This window comes from Rhinolophus sinicus, chromosome 14, assembly GCF_057876585.1.
Source record: "Rhinolophus sinicus isolate RSI-liver-muscle chromosome 14, RSI-T2T, whole genome shotgun sequence".
In the NCBI taxonomy this organism is placed as follows: domain Eukaryota; kingdom Metazoa; phylum Chordata; class Mammalia; order Chiroptera; family Rhinolophidae; genus Rhinolophus; species Rhinolophus sinicus.
This window is the reverse complement of record NC_142514.1, coordinates 77,341,957-77,365,799: the sequence shown is the minus strand read 5'-3', so window position 1 is coordinate 77,365,799 and position 23,843 is coordinate 77,341,957. Positions and strand designations below refer to the sequence as shown.

General features: G+C 38.9%; 1 protein-coding gene across 10 annotated transcripts in view; it reads right to left on the bottom strand.

Moving 5' to 3' along the window:
* Positions 1–23,843, bottom strand: part of KIF13A (kinesin family member 13A) — a 187,089-nt gene that overhangs the window by 68,989 nt on the left and 94,257 nt on the right. For all 10 annotated transcript variants that reach the window (XR_016018678.1, XM_074335179.2, XM_074335181.2 and 7 more), the window contains exons 5-10: positions 14,331–14,423; positions 13,307–13,487; positions 10,533–10,620; positions 8,757–8,891; positions 7,955–8,067; positions 71–182 (exon numbers count right to left, since the gene is read on the bottom strand). Coding sequence is in view for 9 of the 10 variants with exons in the window: in XM_074335179.2 (XP_074191280.2) it covers positions 71–182; positions 7,955–8,067; positions 8,757–8,891; positions 10,533–10,620; positions 13,307–13,487; positions 14,331–14,423 (722 nt within the window). In the remaining variant the exon portion in view is untranslated. The remainder of the gene's footprint in view (positions 1–70; positions 183–7,954; positions 8,068–8,756; positions 8,892–10,532; positions 10,621–13,306; positions 13,488–14,330; positions 14,424–23,843) is intronic.

Sequence of the window (23,843 nt, the reverse complement as noted above, 5' to 3'; positions counted from 1 at the left end):
ACACCTTTCAGCTGTCACCTCTGACACAGCCAATTTTTAGTTGGAAAAGAATACTGGAACACTGAATTACCTTAAGAAGCCAAGTGAGCACTGAATCTCGATAAGGCACAAATTTGTTTTTACCCTTGCCAGCTGCCTGGTCAGCCAGCGATGATATAACCAACCCCAAGGTTGTGAGTGATCTGCCAAGAGAAAAATTTTAAAATTAGTTTTATGGCATGTTTATTTTGTTTTCATAAAACAATAATCCTTCTAGGTAATAAGTATAAAATATGCAGAACAATAAAGCCCTAAAGCTGATACAATCAAGTCTACATTAATTTGCCAAGAAGCTGGGGAAAAAAACAAAAAGTAACTCCATTGATTTAAAAGAATGAATTCAGAACACCTTTAAGAATCTATTCTGCTCAGTCACAGAACCTGTGACATACATTTCAGAACCTGGAAATGTACATTTAAAAGAACACACTGGAGAATTTTAATTTACTCCAAATATTATGTTACGAATTTGGACCATTTACTCTTTAGATCTAGTCTGGACCATTCTGGCCTCAATTTTGTTTCCCAGAATCACCACATAACTTGCAGAGTCCCCTTCTACTACACAGTATAAGATATATACTGCTCATCTGCTTAAAGCTGGCAGGTCTATTTCACGTAGATTTATTATAGTTTACAAAAGAACTACCCAAGCAGAGGACAGCATATGGCTAACTCTTTCAACCCCCGCTACTCAAAGCAGCATTGGCATCGCCTGAGAGCTAGTTAGAAACATAGAAGCTTGGAAGTCTCCCCAGGTCTACTTAATCAGAACCAGTTAAAGGTATCTCCAGGTGATTCATGCTTCTTAAACTTTAAGAAGCCTTGGCTGAAGGATACCCAAAGTGACAAACACATTTAGTTGTCGAGGCCTATGATTCTCAAAGGTGGTGTGGGACCTTATTAGAAATGCACATTCTCAGGCCTCACCCCAGAACTGCTAAATCAGAAACTTACAGTGGGACCCAGCAACCTGCACTTTCACAAGCCCTCCAGGTGATTCAGATGCAGCCTAGAGTTTGAGAACCACTGGTCTAGGCTACTAAGTTCTCCCTGGTGGTTAATACATGTTCTTTGCACCTGGAGAAAAGAGCGCCACAGAGACAACAGATTTGTGGCACTGAGCGATGAAGGACATCCTCTTGTGTCACAGTTAAGTTCCAATTGCTCTTCTAAGAGAAAAACAACTGGATCCCAACTTTAGGAGTCAGAAAAGTGTAGCCTCAGGAAATCTCCCAGGATTACAAAGAAAGCTACATGATATCACAAAGAGAAAATGCTCTCAAAATAGTTTTTAAAATCACGTTACTACTCATTTATAAAAAGAAGGAAGGGCACAAATCACCAAGTGGCCGGAGGTTAGCAAGTAAAAGACTTGACAGCTTAATTTCAAATATTAACAAGAGATTTGAAACTAAGTTGAAAGGAGAGAAAGTGTGTTTCCCACAAAATATAATTCCCCATACGTGACTCACTGAAAAGTCACTGAAATACAAAGCAAATTCAAAAGGCAAAAAGTGAATGAGAATTTTGGTAACTAACAGCCACTACCACAAAGTGACATAAATACATACATCATAACTGACGAATTTAAAAGTTAAACAAGTCCAACCAAAGACAAATGAAAACATATGTCCACGCAAAAATGAGTACATGAATTTTCATAGCAGCATATGCACAATAACCAAAATGTGGAAACAACCCAAATATCTATCAAAAGATGAAGGGGTAAATAAAATGTGTTACGTCCATACAATGGAAAATTATTTGGCCATAAAAGAGGAATGAAGCTCTGATACATGCTACAATATAGATAAACCTTGAAAAATTATGCTACGTGAAAGAAACCAAATACAAAAGGCCACTGTCCTGGGTTGAATAGTGCGCCTCTCCCCCAAATTCATGCCCACTAGAACCTCAGACTGTGACCTTATTTGGAGGCAAGGTCCTTGAAGATGAAATTAGTTAAGACCACACTGGATTTGGGAGGGTTCTAACCCAGTAACTGGAGTCTGAATAAGAAGGTCATGTGAAGACGGACGCTGAGATTAGAGTGATGCATCCACAAGCCAAAGAATGCCTGCAACCACTAGAAGGTAGGGCGGAGGCAGGGAATACATTTTTCCCCTGAGCTCCCACAGGGAACAAACACTGTTGCTCCCTTGGTTTTGGACTTCTGGCCTCCAGAACTGCAAGAAAACAAATTTTGCAACCCAGTTTGTGGTAATCTGTTATCAAAACACTAGGGAAAAAATATAGCCACGTATTATTTGATTCCAGTTATAAGAAATATCCAGAACAGGCAAATCTATAGAGACGGATGTAGTAGTTACCTACGGCTAGGGGTGAGGCCAATGGGGAATGATTTGGATTAATTAAAAAAAGAAATTCAGCAAGTATTCCTCCCAAAGGTAACAACTTTAAGAAAGGAAACTGCATGTGATATGTAACCAATAAAGGAAAGCAGGAGTTCAACATAAGGCAAAAACACATTTATGCTTTAATATAGAATATAGGGCATTTTTCACATTTTGCAACTATCAAAATAGCATTTTCAGTTGGAAACAATTCTTTGAACTATTCCAGTTTTTTTTTTTGTTTTTTTTTTTTTGCTTTTCTGCATGTTCCTCCAACCTACATAGATTCCAGCCTACCAGATTCTTGCTCTCACCGTGTTTCCCCGAAAATGAGACCTATACCGATAAAATAAGCCCCAGTTAAGATCGTCAGTCAGATGGACGCATTTAGCATGTTATGATGTGTGGTCACACAGCAGCCTAGCCGTTTGTCCCCTCCAATCTTTCCTTAGGGAAAGAAGACTCCGCGGGACTGTCCCTCTTTGGGGTTGAGTTCATTTATCCTAAGTCTCCCTATTTGGTCCCTGTAAGCAGGGTCTGCAGTCAAAGATGAGTAATTTCCTCAAGGGAGGAACGACTGAAGTCAGATGGGACCCCACTGGGACCCCCATGAGTTAACACAATAAAAGTCAGGAGGGAGCCATACCCCTCCTCCTCACCATTATGGGAAGCTGCTGATGCATGCCCCAGATGTTGTCCTGCACCCTGCTGTGCAAAGGACCTATTACAGCGATATCGCTCTTCCTGCTTAGCTCATGGGATGGTTTTACCTTGTGAGACTTGCTCCCCCAGGGGGTTGCACACACCCACCTTAGTCGCCTGGGGACAATGAGCATCGGTTGCTTTGTGACAGGTATCTGGGAATTGGAAGAATTTTTATGGTATGGTGTGAAAATTTCGCAGACCCTACCTCTAATCATGTGATGCTTATTGTAAGAAATCAATAAATACCCACGACGACCCGATTGAGGCTCCAGTCCCTTGAGGATGCGAGTCCCTCGGTCCTCTGTGATTTAACTGTATTTGAGTCTCTGTCTCTTTAAGATAGTTTAACCCTCGCCGCCTCCCTCGCCTTCCCATGGCTTGTGTTGTGCAGGTCGCAACAATGATGATGTTCCAGAAGAAGATGACATGATTATATTTGAATAAATGTAGATTGTTGTACATGAGAAAATAAGACATCCCCTGAAAATACGCCCTAATGCATCTTTTGGAGCAAAAATTAATATAAGATCCGGTCTTATTTTCAGGGAAATACGGTGTAAGACCCAGTCTTATTTTTGGGGAAACGCGGTAGGAATGGATATGATGTGATATGAGTTATCTGTACTCTCTAGGGTTTATTTCAAATATGTTCTTTTACCTATTTTTTTCCAATGATCATTTTCTAAGATTGTTAAGTGCAGTATTTATTAAACTTCACCACAGTTAGCTGTTTACAGGCATACCTCGGAAATATTGCAGGCTCGGTTCCAAACCACCACAATAAAGCAAGTATCACCAATAAAGTGAGTCATACTCTTTTTGCTGGTGGAGGGTCTTGCCTTCCAATTTGTAAAAAAAAATGCAACATCTGTGAAGCGCAATAAGCAAAGCACAATAAAATGAGGCATGCCTGTATTATTTCTTTATCTCTTTCTACTTAGATTGTGATGACCTCGAGGGCAGTGACAATTCTATTGCCATACATATTCCTACATGCAATTACTGCTTGGCTTACAGAAAGCACTCAGTAAGTATTTGCAGAGTAGAATATACTGAAGAACATGGACTTCTTTCTAAAAAGGACTGATTCAATGGTGGTTTTGGTATGCTATATGGGTGCTGGCCCAACATCCATTTTCCCCTTTTCCTTACTAACAGACCTTATTTTATTGGGAAGCATGTGCCAGGCTAAAAACTCCACTTTCCAGTGTCCTTTACAAATTGGGGAAGCCATGAAACACAGTTCTGGCCAATGAATATAGGGAGACATTACTGGGAGGAACTTCCAAGGAAGCTATTGTTCTCCTGATAGAAAAGGTACATTAAGAAGCTGACAGAGGCCGGTGGTGCTTTCCCCTCCTTTGGAACACAGATATGGACACACCTAGAATGGTAGAGTCACCTTCAGGTTATGAGGACGACATGTGCACACACTAAGGTCAGCAGAGATATCTGCCTGACAGTATTTCTAAGGTGCTGTTCCAGCTTCTGGACTTCTTGCAAAGCGAGAAAAATGAATGCATCACTTCGCTGTCACTATAGCTGGTTTCTGCTGCTTACAGCAGAATGCAGTACCTTGCTTTTAAAGAATTAGTGGAAAGATGATGAAGTTCGTGGATTTGAGTTTAGTACTCTTACCCAGGAAATTCCTACTCTTAACAGTAAAGGAGAAATGCAAAGAATACGTGTGGAAAATATGGGGAAGAGACTGTGCCATTATCTGACAGGAAAGAAAACCATAATAACCTATAGCATAGGCCTCATTTCCATTCACCATTGTTTTATGGTGGCTGATGGAAATCGTTCAAATCAAACAACATTCATCAAACGAGTATCATTCCCAATCTCATTTCCATCTCAACTGCTGTGCTGTAATAATATAGACTAACGTTTCCAAAAACAAGTTCTTCTAGACATTTGTTATGGAGATTTTAACTTATACCGAGAATTCTGTCATCAATAAGTTCAGGGAATGGTAAGTTACATGGGACTCATTACCACAGAACTTCTCAGAGCTTTTAGCACTGTCAACTCCAAAGGAAAGTTTTACAAGTAGCCTTTCTCAAAATTATTTGTCCAGAGATTCTTTTCTTCCCAAAGCCACCTGAGGAACTAGTATTCCACAAAAATGCTTTTGGAAATACTGAGGCAACAAGGGCACAGTCCCTAAAAGACGTAGCTACTCTACTCGAAGGAGAAGATTTTTGCTGTGTTTTATGGGTCTCTCCTGTTAAATGTAAAGACGTCTATTCAGACCTTTTTTCCCCCCACATACTTGGACCCTGAAAAGTACAACTGGTCCACTAACGAGAACCCCCTACCCACCTTACATAACAGACAGAAGCAGGCCATTTTTATTCTCCCTTGGTACTAGTTTTATGTTCGGTTTTTCAGGCAATACCCATTTAAAGTGGTTTCCAAGAGGAAATGAACATGAGTCATGGAAATTACTCAAGAAGAAGAAAAGGAGGACTGAGTCACATGAAACATTAGAAATATTAAGCTTATAAGTTATTATATTATAATACAAATTATACAACAGAATCCTAGGAGCAACATATTATTAATATCCCTAGAATAACTTTGGTAGAACACATTTTGGAAATGTTTAGTATATACTTTATTACTAACCACAATAACTGAAATGGAACGAGACTGGGAATAATACTCAGTAGATGGACATTGTTTGCATTTAAACACTGGCCATCGCTGAGAATAAAATGGAATCATTTTCAATGACACTGCTTGGGACATTAGAGAGAGTGTTCCATGATCTAAATGAGTTCTAAGGAAAGTTGAACTAGCCAGTCTCCAGAAGAAACGAAAGGTTTCCTCATTCCACCCTCCACAGACAGGTGGAGTAGCAGACTGATTTTTCAGATGTGTTTCCCTATGAAGATAGTTTACTGATGACCTGCACCTATCAAGCCCCAACCAGGTCATGGTGGTGCAGTCACACAGCACTTCAGCTCTCCAAATGAAGGAATATGTGTACTTTAAAGCTCGTAAGGGCTTGAGGAGAGACGCAGCTCCTAAAGCCATAGCCCATTAAGCAGACACTATGGTCTGTGTGATGTCCCTGACAGGTCTGCTTAAGAGGACTATTAATGGGCCACCAACATAAGCCCAAATAGGAAGCCAAGAGAAAGCTTAGGAAACATGTCAGAGATTTCTTTTATTTTAGCACTCAACTGGGAACTTATTTTAAGGCTTAAAAAGCTATCTGTGGAACTCGCAGGCAACAGGTGTAATTTATTGTATTATTTTACTTTATTAGTACACACCTATGTAGAGCTTGCTATGTACTAGGCACTATCCTAAGAGGTCAACAGGAGTTAGTGATCATGGCACATCAAGGCCATACCCACAAATCCCCAGCACAGGATTTCCAGTGTTTTGCCACGAGCCCAACCAGCAAGCCAAGGGCTGGCAGGCCTCAGCACCAGTAAACAATCTTTTCTTCAGTACTTGCTCCCTCGCACTCCCATTTCTGCTTTCCCATCCTGGTGCCTGAGTTGATTTCAAAACGCAGAACTGTAGTGCCATTCTGGGCTCCTGCAACGCTTTGTCATGAAATATAGCAAAATCCTTTGTTAGCAGAGCAGGAGACAGGATGACTGGAAGATTAACTCCCTAAAGCAGCAATATTTGCAGTGAGTGTGGCTGTGTCCACCTGATCGAGGAGGCAATATTTTACTTCTAAGTTTAAACTTTTGTATACTAAGATTATAATGGGCCAACATCATTTAAAAATGCAAGCTGCACAGACATGTTCCTGAATATATTATCTCTTGTCACCTTCTGTGCTAAACAAAACCTCAAGTTATATGTCTCAACAGAAAAATATTACAAGTACAAACTAAACTACCTTCTGCTGAACTTGGAATAAAGATAACAATTATGCTGTTTATATGAATTATGAAAACAATATTTATTCAGTGCATACTACGTGCCAGGCATTGTTCTAACTAAGCATGTTATGGGCATTTAATCCCCAACAATTCTATCAGGTAGGTGCCATTATTATCACCATTGTACAGAAAGGAAGAATGAAGCACAGAGAGGTGTCATCACTTGCCCATGATATATGCATATATACCTAGTAAGTGGGGGAGGCTGGGTTAAACGCAGGCGGCCTGGCCTCAGTGCACCCTCTTAAATGCAAACTCTGCCACCTCACGTGCTGGAAGGCAGAGTGACTTCCTCTCACATGCATCCCAGGAGGCATCTGGGATCCTGCACTGTGGAAAGCACAGGTCCTTCATTTGTCTGCGCCTTATTTTTTTTTTTTTTGCTGCACGCTCCATGTGGAATGGCTGTGTCTCCCTGTCTCCCTGGCAAACTCCCACACGTCCTGCACCACCACTCTCGTTCAGCCTTCACTGCATCACTGGACACACCACAGGCACCCATGACAAACAGTGAGACTGCAGAATAGCAGGAATTCAATAACTGCTCATTTTTGTTTTGAAGTATTGATGTTTAAACAGTAGTAGCCTTACAAAGGGATTCAAAGCAGATTTCCTTTTCAGAGTAAGTTCCCCGAATTCATTTACTACATGGTTTGATTTACAAAATTGTGATTTGCATTGATCTAAGGCTACATCAGCTACAGTGATACTCTAAATGTTTGTACAATGTTCGTGCGGGGCTGCACCATGTGGCTTTACTTAAAAAAACGTTACGCATCTTATTACAGGCAAGCTGCTGTTTTCCCTCAACCCAGTTTACTGAACCGGCATAGACCTTGAACCACCTCTGCTCAGAGCGCCTGGCCCCTTAGGTCGCAGCAAGTCCCCCCCAGGCACACAGGAGGTAGATGTGATGCCCCAGGCGAGCGCCAGCCACCTTACTTGTTAATGTTGCTGCCTTCTTTCAGTCGCTCTCCCGCAGCTCCTGTTTTAGACACTCTTTCGCTACCAGCCAGATCTACCAAGCTGACCTTACTGACTTTCTCTCCAGAATTCTAGTTGTAGGAAACAAGAGAGAAAAAACATCCATGAATGCAAACACCACACAGATGTCTGCATATACATCAGCACTGTTACCTGAGTAACCATCCGCTCCAACAGGGCAAACTTCTCAGCAAGATTTTTAATGGTGAGAAGAGTTATTTTATTTGGACTAGCGATTTCAGAGTAAAATTTTTAATTGGTGTGGTAATGTAGCATTTTGTTTTGCAACTGGGTAGGAAGCACCCTTGGCTTTCCAGAACACAGCCAGAAAGCTGGAGATTGTATGTGCCTATGAGGAAATACTAGGACATGATTCCTGTACATTCAGGTCAAATTCCTATTCTTTTGAGAAAACATTCTTTAGGCTAAATGTTGTGGTTTCCTCTTTAATATCCCTTAATAATATGAGGTGGACTCAGTTGTTTTACGGGAGTCTCAGTATGAAAGGATACACATTAAAAGCTGTATGGTGACATTATCGTGCTCTTTAGGGGGTGCACATGAGAAATCCAGTATTTTTTTTTAAACCTATATATTAAGAAAGACCTAAGAAATTCAATGATTTAAGCCAAGTAGCTCATCTAGAAAACAGAGCAGCAGGCATAAAATTCTCAGCAGCTGAACCCAAACATGAAACACGTCTCCCCTGCAGATATTTTGAGGTTTTTTCCTGCCACCGAAGGATCTGCCCAGTCCTCACCCCAGACTGCAAGTCATAAAGCGTCTGTGTGATGAGGATGTTGAACACGGCGTGGGAGCGGCTACTTTCTTCATTCATGTTGGTTGCAGCTACCGTCCGCGACTTATTTCCCTCAGACATCAGTGACTCAATATCCTAGAGCCAAAGCATAAGGAAAATATTAGAGGCAAAAACACAGGCAGGCAGTCCTGCCCACCAGGTATATGTATTAATTATGAACGCTGACCCGTTCGTCACCGCCCTGCCATAAAAACCTCCGTATCATTCCTCATCAAGCATGTTTTGCGCTTTCACCTCCCTCAGCACTTTCTAGTAGTGTGTGAAATTTTCTCCCCATTCTGTCCAACCTCCAAGTGTCTTCTTTCTCTATTAAGTATCCCACCCCCTTGTAAGTTGCCAGGGGAGAAAAGGGCTATTTATTGAGCACTCCAGATACTCCATTAACAGTGGTTACCTTAACTTAGTCTAATTCTCTGGGCTTAACAACTCTGTGTACCTAGCTGTTCACTTATTTGCCTCCCCCCTCCAACACTGTGGTTCTCCAAGGACAGGAAGTTTTCCTTATTCACCTCTGTACACCTGCCTTAGAACACCTGGAACCTACAGCCTCTTATACGATGTTTGATGAATGAACCCTATAAAAAAAATATTTTATTGATTTCCCATACAAGGACACTGAAGTCCACTGAGGTCAAATAACCCTCCCCACACCTAGTAAGAGGCAGAGCTGGGATACAAATCACAAGCTCCCTGGTTCTTACTAGTAAGAGACAGGATGAAATGGACACTGACCCCAACCACACTGAGCTACAAACAAGTGCTGACTTAGCAGCTTTATGCCAGAGAGTCTCCGTTTGTTATAGAATCTAAGTGTTTTTAAAGTGATGACTGCACTATCTCTGGTTTAATCAATACTAAAAATGTCTTCATTTATTTTTTAATTAAAAAAATTTTTTTCAATTACAGTTGACATACAATATTATATTAGTTTCAGGTGTACAACACAATGATTAGACACTTATATAACTTACGAAATGATCACCCCAATATGTCTAGTACCCATCTGAAAAATGTCTTCATTTAAATGGCTAGAGAGAGTTATCTCACAGGTTAATTTTAGTCGTACCAGGCTGAGGTGAGGATGGGACAGCCACAACACACAGACAGCACACCTAAGCACAGGGGTGTAATCACTCAGTCATTCGCTGGCATTCTTCAGCAACAGACAGCCGTTTGTTTTATGAGATTTCCAAAACAATGACAATAGAAACAAGGGCAAAACATCAAGTCAGGAGGTAAGAAGGCATTAAAATCAAGGACTAGGAAAATGAAACAGGTCAATCAATGGAGAGAGGATAGATTCAGAAAAACAGAAGAGTGAAAAGTAATGGAAACGAAAGTAGGAGACCCTGTCAAACAAAGAGAGGGTGTTGAATGAACTACCGAATATGTTTACATTGGCCAAATTTGTCTAGAAGGCCATCAATGGCAACGTTAAGGAGAACAGTTTCAACAGAGTGGTATTAGTGAAAATATTCAACAAGCTCAAAACATTGGGCCTCTCAGCCGCACTGTGAAACCTTCACAACAAAGCAGGTAGAAGAGTGATTCAAGGCCCTTTTTTCCCATTTGGGGTGTGTTGATACTGGGTTCCAGAGATCATGAATGGTATCAGTATGCTATAAAGCATTCACATAAAAACATATTCAACATCACTTACACTCTTTGATTTACTGTCACTTATTTAGACATTTAAAAAAAAAAAATACCACTTACCTCAAAACTAGTGACAGCCAGTTGGGATAAGCCATCTACATATGGTCCCAAAACTTTATGCTCTCGAACTTTAAGAGACTGTCTGCTCCTTTGGGAGGAAGGAAAAGGAATGAATGAATCAGAAAAAACCTGGAGGCTTTTCTTTCTTTTTAAGTACTCATAAACCAAGACTGCAGTTTCAAAAGAATTTTTTTTAATGATCAAAAAAATCCCAGAAATAAAATATCCTACTTTATTTAGATTAACAAAACAGCATATATTATGAGGAATGTCTTTTATACTCTAATTTCTATTTAAAGTAACTTCCTATTTAAAAAATTCTATGTCTACTCCCAAACTAAACAGCCGGCACACAGAATACTAGGTTAGGCCAACTTGCTTTAGTAAATGAACTTCAGTTTTTATATAGCAGGAAAAAGAAAAGAAAACCAAGCAAAGAACACACCACAACTGAATTTAACCTTAAGGTTATTTTACAAATAAGCATAATATCAGTATACAATATTTTTAAGTTTTGACCAAGTAGTGAATAATATTAAAGTATTTTGTTTTTAATGTACTTTTGCAAGTCTGTATAGATTTATGCTGCTTCTATGTTGACAATATTACACAGAAAGTGGTATTATAGTACAGCAGCTGTTTGTAGTTACTGATATTTATCCAACATTTAGAATTGGCTCTACTGGTGAAGAGTTTGGGGCTTTTTTTTTTTGAATTTTTAAATGGCAAACCTGGTTTGGTATTCATTTGAATAGCTTATCAACAGATAATTGAGATTAAAATCAAGCTATATATATTATGACCATATTGTATCCATTTTTCACCATTTTTCATGGCATCAGATATTAATCACCTTTCAAATCAAGAGTGAATACTTGGCATCACTCGAGTGTGGAAAAAAAGGAGCTAAGAACCACTGAGTGCTTCCCAAAGTCTTGGCACTGTTCCCTAAGAACGTTAAGAGTTATCCCACTTAATCTTAGAATAACCCTATGAAGTAGGTTTTAGTAACTTTATCTGAAGGATGAAAATTCAGTACAATAAGCAATGCTGCTGCACTCTAAACAGGGCAGACCAAGGGCACGTCTCTGATGCACACGGATCCAAACCTCAGTTCACTCCGCTTGCACGACCAGAGTCTTGAATGCTATTCATGGGCAAGAAGAAGCACGTCTAGCAAAGCAGCAAGTGCTTATGATGGAGTCTGACATCTGGAATTCTTATACGCTGCTGCTGGGAGTGTACACTGGGCACGACCCCTTTGGAAACCAGTTTGGCGGTACCTAATAAAGCTGAAGATTCAGTATTTTGTGACCCAGAGTTCTACCCATGGATGCTCCCTAGAAACTCCTGCACTGCAAACCGAAACCGTACATACTAGACTGCTCAGAGGAGCACTATAGTGGTAAATAAATGAAACCCACACAAAAGACAGGAGATGGAATAAATTACGGTATTATCATACAATGGAATATTAAAGAGCAATAAAATTTAATGTATTATTACTCCATTATCAGAACAAATAACTCATTGAGGGGAAAAATAGCAAGTTACTAAAGGATATATATACTATGATGCCACTGACAACGTTGAAAATTACGCAAAATTATGTGTAAACTCTAAAGAGGAGGAAGATAATGAGAAACATAAAATTCATAGTAGTAGTTACCTTGGAGAGGAGTAAGGGATGGAATGGGATCTAAGAGGAACATACAGGGGGCTTCAAAACTACTGGTCATGTTAAATTTATTAAGCCAAATGGTGAAAAGGGCAACCGTTGATTTCACTATTGTTTATAACTTGCGAGTATTATAAACGTTCTCTCATATGCATTAAATAATTCATAACTTTAAATATATACATTTCCTATGATTGGGTCACTTCCTTGCCACCCATAATTTTGATCTTATATCTTTGATTATACCTTTGATTGTACAGCTGGTAAAAGCACTTAAAATATTTTTTAATGACATGAGAAAGTGTCCATTATGTTATACAGAAAATTCAGCATATTGAATTGTACTTAGAGAATAACTTCAACATACACACATACACACATACACACACCCATAAATTTGAAACAGAATCAAAATGCATTAAAGTATTACGATTGGTTATTTTGGAGTGGTGGGATTATAGGTCATTTTTATTTCTTTCATTTTGCCATTTTCTAAAATTTCTATAAATACATATTATTTTAAATCAGTAAAACAAATATTAATACAAAAAAGTAAATGGCCCTCTCCTTCTTCTATAAATCAAACTCATCTATTTTTTAATCACCTAGTTTTTAAAAATATAGTTGCCTAGGTTTTCCGCTGGGCCTATCGAATCCTAGTGTCTGTGGGTGGGGCTCAGGCCACTGTATCCTTAAAAAGGATAGCCCAGGAAGAGAACAACGTGACTAGGCTGGGCCGTTTCAATGCTTCGACCACTTTACCTCTAATTTAGAAGTGCTGCTTTCTGACATAAATGGAAGGACCAATGGGTCATTATAAACTTAATTTTAATGAATAAATCATGGTGGCGAAATAACACCAATAGCAAAAACATCTTTTAAATGGCATCTAGAAGCAACTTTATACAAGAATATAGGACAAACTATGTACACTGGGTATGCCAACAGGCTTTGAGAGCTGACATTTCTCAGTAAATGAAGTGAAACCAGAGTAGTGACCAAGGGCTCAAATAAGTATATTCACTTGCAATTTCAACTTTAGGATCATTTAAAATTATTATCCTTAGTACAAGCTTCATTTTAACCACTAACTTACCCTTTGGGGTCTAAAAGATCCCGAACTTTCTCATTATAAATTTCCATATAGGATACTTCAACTTTAAAGGTCTGTGACTCATTTTGCTCCACAGAGATCCTTTTAAATAAAGCACAGCAGAGCCTTGGGATGAGGCCTAGCTGCTCAGCATTGCCCATCATGGAGAAGGATTTTCCTGAGCCTGGAGAAGAACAAGCAGAAAGGAGGAGGACACAGGAGGAAGCAAAATGTTATTCTTCAACCATACAAGATTTCTGTATGTATCAGCCAAGGTCACACAGAAGTAGCAAACGTGGCCCTGAAACCCAGCCCTCCGACTACTTCTATGGCACTCATTGCCTCCAGTTTGACTCTCATTGTGAGATCCATAGGGTACCTCATTCCAGGGGGATGTGTATAAATTTAACCACTAAAGCTAGTATGTATAGTAAATATCAACTATACATTATCAAGTAACATTAACAGTATTTAACCACAAAATATTTTGTTTGTGCTTTGATATATATTCTCTCGTCTGAGTCTCCCAGTTGTCCCGTGATGTGATAATATAGGCAGTATTGTTATGATTTAATGATTTATGCCATCTTTATAGTTGGTGGCTCAGCAAGTTTATGGCTGAGACACTAGTATGTTTTTGTTTCGCTTGTTTCAACCAACTGTGCCACAAGCCTAGGTGCAGTAATCTATCATCACCTTGTACACTAGTGAAAGTCCTCTGTATAGGGTAATACTAAGAGTCTTTTTTTTTTTTAAATAGGATTTTACTATAACATTTATACTAAGAAACTGGTAATTATTTTTCTAGTTCAAACACAGGTTAAAACTATAATTTAGGAAAATGACATTTACTAGTTTGAAACTAGCTTTACTCACTAACAATGAAAGAGGGTTACTTTTGATCATCTAATTCAGTTAAACCCACAAAGTCAGAGGCATTTTTTGTTGCATCCCAAAGTGTTTTCTATGTCTGTGTTTTAAGAAATGCACATTTAATCATCGGTTATAAATAAAAGCAGCTACTTACCTGTCTGTCCATATGCAAAAATACAAGCATTATAACCTTGAAAGGCTTTTTCAAGAATTCCTTCCCCAAGGCACTTGAAAACCACTTCTTGACCTAAAAAAAACAATAAAAATAAATAACTGAAAAAGAATGCTCTTCTTGACATATTTGCATTAATAACTGAGTCCCAGTTACCAGCATTATCTCAATCCAAAAAGATGTTAAAAGTGTATTGCCTGCCTACTACGTGTAGGGCTAAGTATTAAGAGCTTAATGTATGCAATTTCATTTACTCTTCTAAACTATACCTGGATCAATTTATGATTCTACCCAGTGCTCCCTTCTAAGACATTTCTCTAGGCATTAAAGTTTCCTTCCCATTGTCAGTAGGCCATATGGAAGCATCATTTAAATTTGGTTTAGCTTCTTCTCATGCGTTAGTATTCAAATGTCATTAAAAACGAACTGTCTGATTTCCTCACCTTGATTCTGAGCTTCCAATGAGCAGGAAGCATGTCATACACGTCTTGGTATGTGCATGCCAAGACATGTGCATGCTTGGTATAGCATGGTGCTAAGTACCTGCCAGGTGCTGAGAAACTGTCCATTGTGTGTTGAGCACAGGCACCTCTCACCGATGTTTCCATGGGGGGTTCAGAGACAAGTTCCCCTCCGGGAGCCTGTCTACTAGAGCTTACTGCAGCTCTTGGGGGTCTCCTGTCATGTACTATACATACTACGGTAGCATCTTACCATCTAGTTAAACAGCAAAAGTATGAAAAATTTTTTAAATACTTATGGTGGCATTTACTACCCTTTGAAATTGGTGACATTCATTTAGCATCATTAAGAGAATTACAACGATATTCTTCTTCCTCTATGCTCTTCGAATCCTTAGAGCGTTCACTATTACAGCATTTGCAGAAACTACTGGTTTAAGTGCCTCTTTCCTCCTCTGGAGTGAGAACTCCCTGATTGATGTCAGAGACTATAATCTGTTTATCTTTGTAATCCTGGTGCCTAGTACAAAATGCTTAATAAAATGTTTGTTGAAAGAATGAGTCCAATGAACCTTTTTGTGCTACATTACAATTCCTATTACATCTGGAAATAATGCAACATAACATAAGCTTTTGGGTGTGTGTTTTTCTTTTCTCCAAAGTTGGATCTGAGTTTAGCAGTCCCTTGTGATGCTGTGACATATCGTGGATGCGGAATGACACACTTAAAAATGTGTAAACATAGAACAAGAAATATTTTCGACCATTAGATTGGCAAAAAACAAAAGTTTGACTACATCAAATGTAGCTGGATTGAGGAAACATGTATTTTCATAAGCTGCTGATGGGAGCATAAACAAATGCAGCCATTCTGAAGGAAAACCTCACAGTACCTACAAACGGGAATACGCCCACACTCTTAGACCCACTCTGAGGCATCTACCCTAGAGACACACTACCTCCAAGGGACCCCTGGAGAAGGATGTTCATGCAGCATTATTTATAATACTGTAAGTTGGAATCAAGCTAAATGCCCATTAGTGAGTGGATCAGTAAAAATGTGACTATTTTATCCAGTGGAATATTGCAGGTCATGTGAAAAACAAAAAGCTATGGGTATAAACAATGCTAGAATTCAAAAACACTGTTCAGTTAAAAAAAAGTCATGTTTGGCCTGTATATATAATGCAAAAATGTATGTCAAATAGTGTGTGAGAGTGTGTGTGTGAGAGAGAGAGAGAGAGAGAGAGAGAGAGACAGAGAGAGAGAGACAGAGAGAGATATCTGTGGGTGCTAAAGTAAAAAGAAAAAGAAAAAAAGGATTGGAAGAACACATATACCAAATTTGTATACGTTATTTCTCTATTTCTGACTTCTACCACCCAGCACAGAGTCTAGTACCTAACAGGTATTCAACACATGTTGGAGGAATATGTGATTTAAAAAAAGAAAAACAGTGCAACTGTAAGAGGCTTTCCTAAACAAACAGGTTTGTTGTGAAGACTAAAGATGTGTGTGTGCACGTGAACACACATATACTCTGAGGAGAATAAGGTATTGGCAAAATTATTATCTACTAAACACAAGTCTTGTGCTCACTAAGAAAATATCTGACCCATCCTATTGATGATATTTTATTCACATCAGTATTTTTTCTCACACATTTTCTCAAAGGATCTTCCCTATCCCACATGTGTTCCCAAGGCCAATGCCAAGAGGCAAGCCTTGAATCTGGAGCTGAGCCCTGTAGTGAGAAGATCGGGAATTAAACAGAGCCTATGCTCAGGCTTGTGAGATGGATTGTGGTCCTCAGCCAGACCAAGTGCCATTAGAAAGCATTCTAAAAGCACCGCTTTCTTGGCACAAGCAAACGAATGGAGCAATCATGTTTGATCTTCCACGCTGGTTAACCAGCCCCCAGGAAGGGAGTGGGGTGAGGGTGGGGACAAGACGCTTTAAGACTTGGCTAGGTCCAACATCCTGACCGTAATTCATGATTTCTATTCATATTTAGTAACTTGAAAAAAAGCAAGAGCTTGAGTTGATGAAAGGACTTGACTGCAGAGAAACACCGTGGTCAAAGAGCTTTGACCACGTCTACACAGAGCCTGAAGTCCTTAACCAATCAGGAACTGGTATCTTCCCGGAGCAGAGAAACGGAATACTTCTGGTTTCACCTTCTGATGCTGAGAAGGCTGGTAACGAGGAATTATTTTCTCGGATGTTCTTTCAAGGGCAAACCACAACATTTCCTTTTCCTTGATAAGAATGGCCTTTTAAACTAAAGATCATTAGTTGAGAAAAACAAGAAAGAATGTTATAGAGCTACATAAAACAGGTTTGTGACGTGTCAAGTGAAAAAACAAGCAAACCCAGGATTTGTATACTAAAATTACATGAAAAATAAACCAAATGATCAAAGGAGTCTTCAGGATATAAAAATATGAGAATAAATTTCAGTTTAGGCCAATGTCCAAATTATTGCAAATACTAAATAAGATATGAATTGACTTACTTAATTTGTATAATTTTATTATTTATGCTACTAAGAACAAAGAAGGGAATCAATTTTTATTAACTGCCCTGGTTGCAATGCATGTTATGTATTTTATATCACTGAATCCTTTTAATACCCAGATATGGTAGGAATGGGTTGGGATCAATAAGGAGACTGAGGCTCTGAAAGAGGAAGTCATTTGTCCAAGATCACGTCACTAGTGAGTGGCAGGACCTGGGTCTCTGCATTGGGTCTCAAATGTGAAGGCTGATGCCCATGCATAATCAGTGACTCATGCTGCATGACACTGGGAATCAATTGCTCCTTTCTCTGATCTCCATGGTATTTTCTACTGTCTCTCAGAATTCATCACACTGCACTATATTTTTTCTCTACCGTTGCATTGTGAGCTCCTTTGAAAACAGGAGGTGTTTCGTCTTAGCAGATTGCCTGGCACACAGTATGCACTCTTCCTGCCTTATTTCTGTGTTGACACTGCTATTCTCAGACTAATATGTATTGAATTGGGGGCCCCTTTTCTCATTAGTGATGACTGAGGTATCAAAATATTGTTTGTTGAACTTAAAAAGAAACGTTTAACTGTTTTAGAGGTTATACTTTGGTCAAAGTATGATTGTTTCTGAAAGTCTAATGAGCCCCTAAAGACTACAATAGCTTTTGTTAAATAAGGCACTGGGGTGTTAATAGACATGTCAACATAATATGCATCTATTAATTGGATGATCTGATAAGAATCACTTTTATTGACACCCACGCTGACCTCCTGAACCTTAAAACAAAATAGTACGTGCCTGAAAAAAATTGTCTCTCTGATTTCCGCTAAATACATACATATGTTTTCCAAAAAGTCAAGTTCTTTTAGTTGGGTTTTTACAATTACACTTGACAGAATGTAATTCAGGTTTACTATATTTAATAAAATTTTACTTATTAATATAAAGAGGAAAGGAAAATTCTGGGAAACACAAAATGGAATGTGAAAAAATAGAAAACGATTATTCTGTGTTTCTGGAAAGAACTTTCCTGCTTTCCATCCTTAAATAACTATCTTGAAGCACAACTTATCAAAGGACAAATACAAAGAACTACTGTCAGGCTCATGTATTTTTATAAATCTAAGCAAGACTGGATTCTAGAGGGACTGAAATACATTTTATATGGCTTCATGCCTCAAGAGAAATTTATTCTGTTTTAAGACAAGAAATAATGAATACTTCCCACCTTTGCAAAGATGCCTCAACCTTAACATTCTTTATAGCTGCTTAGATTTCCATGGTATGTTTCACTGATGCAATCAGTTCCCTATTAGGTATTTACATTATTTCCTTTTTCTTTTTTCTGTAATATTTATTCTTACATATTTATCTTTATACACTTTTCTATTGCCATTACTAGGAAAACTCCAAAAAAATCAAATACTAAGTCCTCTAGCAATGTGGGAAGTCCTTTTTTCCTACAACTTCAACATTTTGACTAAGTCAATAGGAAAAGGAAAAAAACCCTCGTTTTGTTAAATTAAAATGTTCATTTCCATAGTTTATTGCCCATTTGTATTCATTCTTTAATAAGTTGGATATTTGGGTGCTATGTTTATTTTTATAAATCAATTGGTTTTATCATTGATTTTTTTCACTTATTAATTTTAAAATGCTCATCATATATTACGAATATTAACCTTTGGTTTATCATATGTTGTAAATATTTTTCCCTAGTCTGTCATTTACTTTTCAGTCTTATGTTGTTCTTTGTTGTACAAAAACTTTGGTCTTTCATATTCAAATCTTTCATCTTTCCCTTTATAATTCTCACCTATGATATATGTTATGCTTCCAAAATCCTTTTGGATTATGTAGGCATTCACCTACATTTTATTCTAGCATTGTTGTTTTTGTTTTGTACAGTTTTATTTCTAAACTGTACTCCTCACCAGCTGTATAACCTGGTGCAAGTTTTCGGTGTCTTCATTAGTAAAACAGGAATAATAGTTGCTACCTACTATGTTGCTATACAATTTAATAAGTCAATACAGGTGAAGCCCTTACCATAGTGCCTTGCCATTATAAGTCTAGAATATATTTTAATTAATATCTATTATTAGAATCATCCCTTAAATATTTAGTCAACTATAATCAATTCTGGTGTAGAGAAGCAGTTGATCATCTCATTACTTTCCTTAAAAAGTTCCTCCACCTTTGTAACAATTCTCTGATGCAATTCAATTTCAAAGATAAAAGACATCTGCACAGCTAAAGTGTCCTTCGATAGATGACTGGATAAAGACGTGGTATATATACACAATGGAATACTATTCTGCCATAAGAAAAGATGCAATAGTACCATTTATGACAACATGGATGGATCTTGAGATTATAATGCTGAGCGCAATAAGTCAGACAGAAAAAATCAAGAACCATATGATTTCATTCATATGTGAGATATAAAACTGAAAGCAACAAAGGAATAAGACAAAGAAAGAAACAAAAACTCATAAACACAGACAACAGTTTAGTGGTTACCAGAGGGTAAGGTAGGAGCGGGGTGGTAGATGAGGGTAAAGGGGATCCAATATATGGTGATGGAAAGAGAACTGACTCTGGGTGGTAAACACACAATGTGATATATAGATGATGTATTACAGAATTGTACACTTGAAACTTATGTAATTTTACTAACCACTCTCACCCAATAAATTTAATTTTAAAAATATAAAAGATGTGGGTTCTTAGAAAATAAATTTTAAAGGAATCACTTATTATTATTTATTGCTATTTCTCTAGCAGCTCCCCTAGAGGTCCCACTTTTAAAATTCCACTGAGAAAGAGAAGTGTGTGTGTGTGTGTGTGTGTGTGTGTGTGTGTGTAGTGGGGTGTGTGTCTTCGGTGTGTATGTGAGGGTAATGTGTTATGGGTATGTGTGTTTTGGGTCATGATGAGGAGAGGAAGACGGAACAGTAGTATTATTTGGGCCAGCATATGCCAACTCATGTTTCCAGTGCAGGAAAAATACTGATCATTCTTTTATAACATTAAGATATCTCAGAAAGGTATAAGAGGAAAAACAACATAAAATCATATCAATAAAATTGTGAGTAGAAACATGATATAGAGTACCCCTTAATTTTATATTCTGGTGCCTTTTTAGCTGTATGAATTCCTGGCTGGGGTTATACTTCATTTTCAGTTTGGGGACTTTCAGGATACCACTGGTACAATAAGAAACAACTATTTTAAAAGGCCAGACCATCAACCAAAGTGTAAAAATGCACCATAGACTCTTTTTACAGTTTCCTGTCCTTAACATGATCGGCTCTCCATGAAACACAAATGGTGGCTACACTACTCTCAGTGAGAGAGAGAAAATATTAAATGTCAAGACCCCTATAAGGTCTAGTAAGGACAGTCTGGTTTATCTAAAAGCCTGAAGCTTTTTTTGCTTTGTTCATTTCTATTTTCTAAACACAGCAATCCCCTTTTTTCAGCATAGGAAAAATGACTTGTCAACTGCTTTTCGAAGCTCAGTTCACAAAAAAGAACTGCTAAATGCTGGATGGTGGGAATCAGGGAATCCACCAAAGAAGCACTACCCCCACCCTAAACGTTTCCAGTTCACACTTAAAAAGAATGAAGCGCTGTTTGTATAAGGGAACGCGCACCTGCACATTAGGGAAAGCTCAGAAAGCCTGTGGGAGGCAGGAGGATCTAGGAGTACTTGTCTCTCTCCCTGACAAGCTGAGCAAAGCCACAATGTCAATCCCAAGAGCCTGTGGCTTTTCAGCAGGACTGATGCCAGAGAGGAGGTGGCCATTCTGCAGATGTCAGCTCCACATGCCTGGTGCAGGGAATCCACAGGGCAAACCTGACCTCACTTGTTAGTAACCATGACCGGGATGCCAATTTCCTCTGTGGGGCTTATGATTAGACCTCCTATAACTGTGTGGAGAAGTCTTACGACACAGGCATGCCCAAAGCAACCCATAACACAATGTCAGAACAGTAAAGAGGGCTCCTGTATGGAATTTCTGCAAACAAAGTTATCTACCTGATCCATCCAGCCCTGAGTCACATATAATACAGATCTTTGATAAGCTAGCACCCTGAGTCTCCACACTTGTGCATAATCTGTCCCTATGGGGAATAGCAGCAATAGACGCAAAGCTACTAGACATGTGCTTTGGGAGGCAAGTAACCAAGGAAATTCTCTCTACATAGCAGGGCCCTGATAGCGTAACACAGAAGGGATGGAGGGAAAACGCACCTGCCTAATATGCCTCACATCTGACTACTGAAGAAGCACACGGTAAAACATCACCATGGGCTATGTTCTAGGAAATGGGAGAACAAAATGGAAGGGTCTATCCCTGTCTTACTTGCAACCTGCATTAAATAAGGAAGTCTCATGTAGATCACGGTTGCATAAAACACCACATAGGGCAATATAAGGCTGGACATGACATACACCCAGAATATTTTTCATTTTCTTAAAGTAGCTACATGGAAGAACATTCAAGATTTTAACACAATCAATAATTTTATCAGTTTAACCAGTCTCCAGTTTTCCTTCTTTTCTCATTGAAGTCAGAGTGGGAAAAAAATAGTTAAGCTCAATATTTGTAATTTGGAATTCTTGGGCTTGCTCATTTGCAAGGGTGTTTTTCACTTCTAAACAGGGCTGACAGCCATGGTGATTTTGATGAGTCTAAACTTGGCAAACGGCCCAGCTCCGAATCAGAGCACCTGGACAGTGCACGAGCAGACAGGTTCTTCACACATACCTGAAGGGTAAGGAACACCTAACCTGGATGAGGTTTCAGTAAACCCCTCTATCAAATAAGGGAACTCTCAGAAATTGTCACATGCAGTGACTTTAAAACTGGTTTAAGTTAAATGATCAAAACCTGCAGAGTTCAGATAAAGGAACTAAGGCTTTAAGGTTTGACTTGGTGACACTAGGTTTAAGTTTTAATCAACTATAGACGTTTGCCACTAAGGGACGTGGCAAAAGGACCCCAAGAAACTGGGCCATGAGGGTAAAGGTTTCACGAGCGATCAGCACTGTGGTCCCTGGGAGTCTTACTTGCAGATGGCATGGGTGACTCACCCAGACGGACGTCTCCACCCCCCAGGACAGTGCTGGGACTAGTCATGAGCTGGCGGTGCAGCCTGGCTCCTTTTTGTTGCCCGATAAAGTGGCTGACTCACTGAGGAGGGCATCAGGCTTTGGTGGCCAGGAAGAAAGAAGGAAAGAAACCACCTTACTTGTGAGGATTGTCCAGTAGAGAATGCATTTTGGAGTTCCTCAGGAGGGTATTTTCACAAAAAAACGACTGTTAAAACAGTAAACATTCTCCATTGCTAGCTGCTCGAGAGAGTTTTACACTGTCTCTGCTATGAAGCAGGCTTGACACAACATCTCCTCTGGACTGTGGGATGCACAGTTTACAGCACTTGAGTGGAGGTTAAAACAAAGCCCAAACCAAACACAGGCATTCGGGGCTCTAGAGAACTTCTGACAGAAGGGACAATGCCATTAGTATTATTGCTGGCTAGGTTCCAAGCCAGAGCACTCCAATCTGATTTCCTTAACACAGCCTCTCCTGGGAGGAGGCAGAAGAGAAGAGAGCCTGGGGTTGCAGTAGAATCCACAGAATCTCCACACATCATTGTCAATGACCAAAATCCACATTTACCACTGCTTTCAGCTCTCTCACAGGTGGCATGGCCTCTGAACCTGTTTCCTCATCTATAAAATGAGGACAATAAAGTTTCTGGCTGGTTGTGTGTATTGACAATAAAATGACCAGCTGCAGGTAAAGGGATACCCACAGTGCTGGGAACCTAGTGCCCAGACCTGTATTGCCTATTGTTGTTATTATCCACCCCTCTAAATATACCTAAATGATGTCATAAATATAGTTAAATGATGTCACTGGCTGCCAATAAATATTCTAAGGAACAGAGTGGACAAAGGAAGGAAAGTGTGGAAGAAGGTGGGGTTGGGTGGGATTACAAAACAGGAAATAGAGATGAGAAAAAACAGAAGCACACACACCTACCTATTCTTTTTAAAATGTAACAATATTAGCTTAGCTCATATATTTGACAGAAATTTTTTTTAACTGACCTTCACTTACCAATTCTCTGAATTATCCAACATTCTTTCTTCCATCTGTGAAATATACGGCCCACACACGCCCACCACATGCTAAGTCTCCCAGCTGGGAGGCCACTCTCTGGACTCCTACCAGCTGAGTTATGTTCTTACAAAGGGTCAGTTGTGTTTGCTCCTAAACTGGCTTATTTCGGTTGTACTTCTCCGTAATTACATAATTTAATTAACAAATGCAAAAAGAAAGTTGCTGAATATAAGAAATCTAAGTTGGATACTGAGGAACAAGTTGATAAAAGTTGAGTCTCTAAAAGAATTTTCAAATTAGGTATGAGTGAGACAGCTTATAAAAGACTGTAAAAGAAAAATCTAGAAGGATTCCAGTCAGATTGTTTCATAAATGTCTTTTAA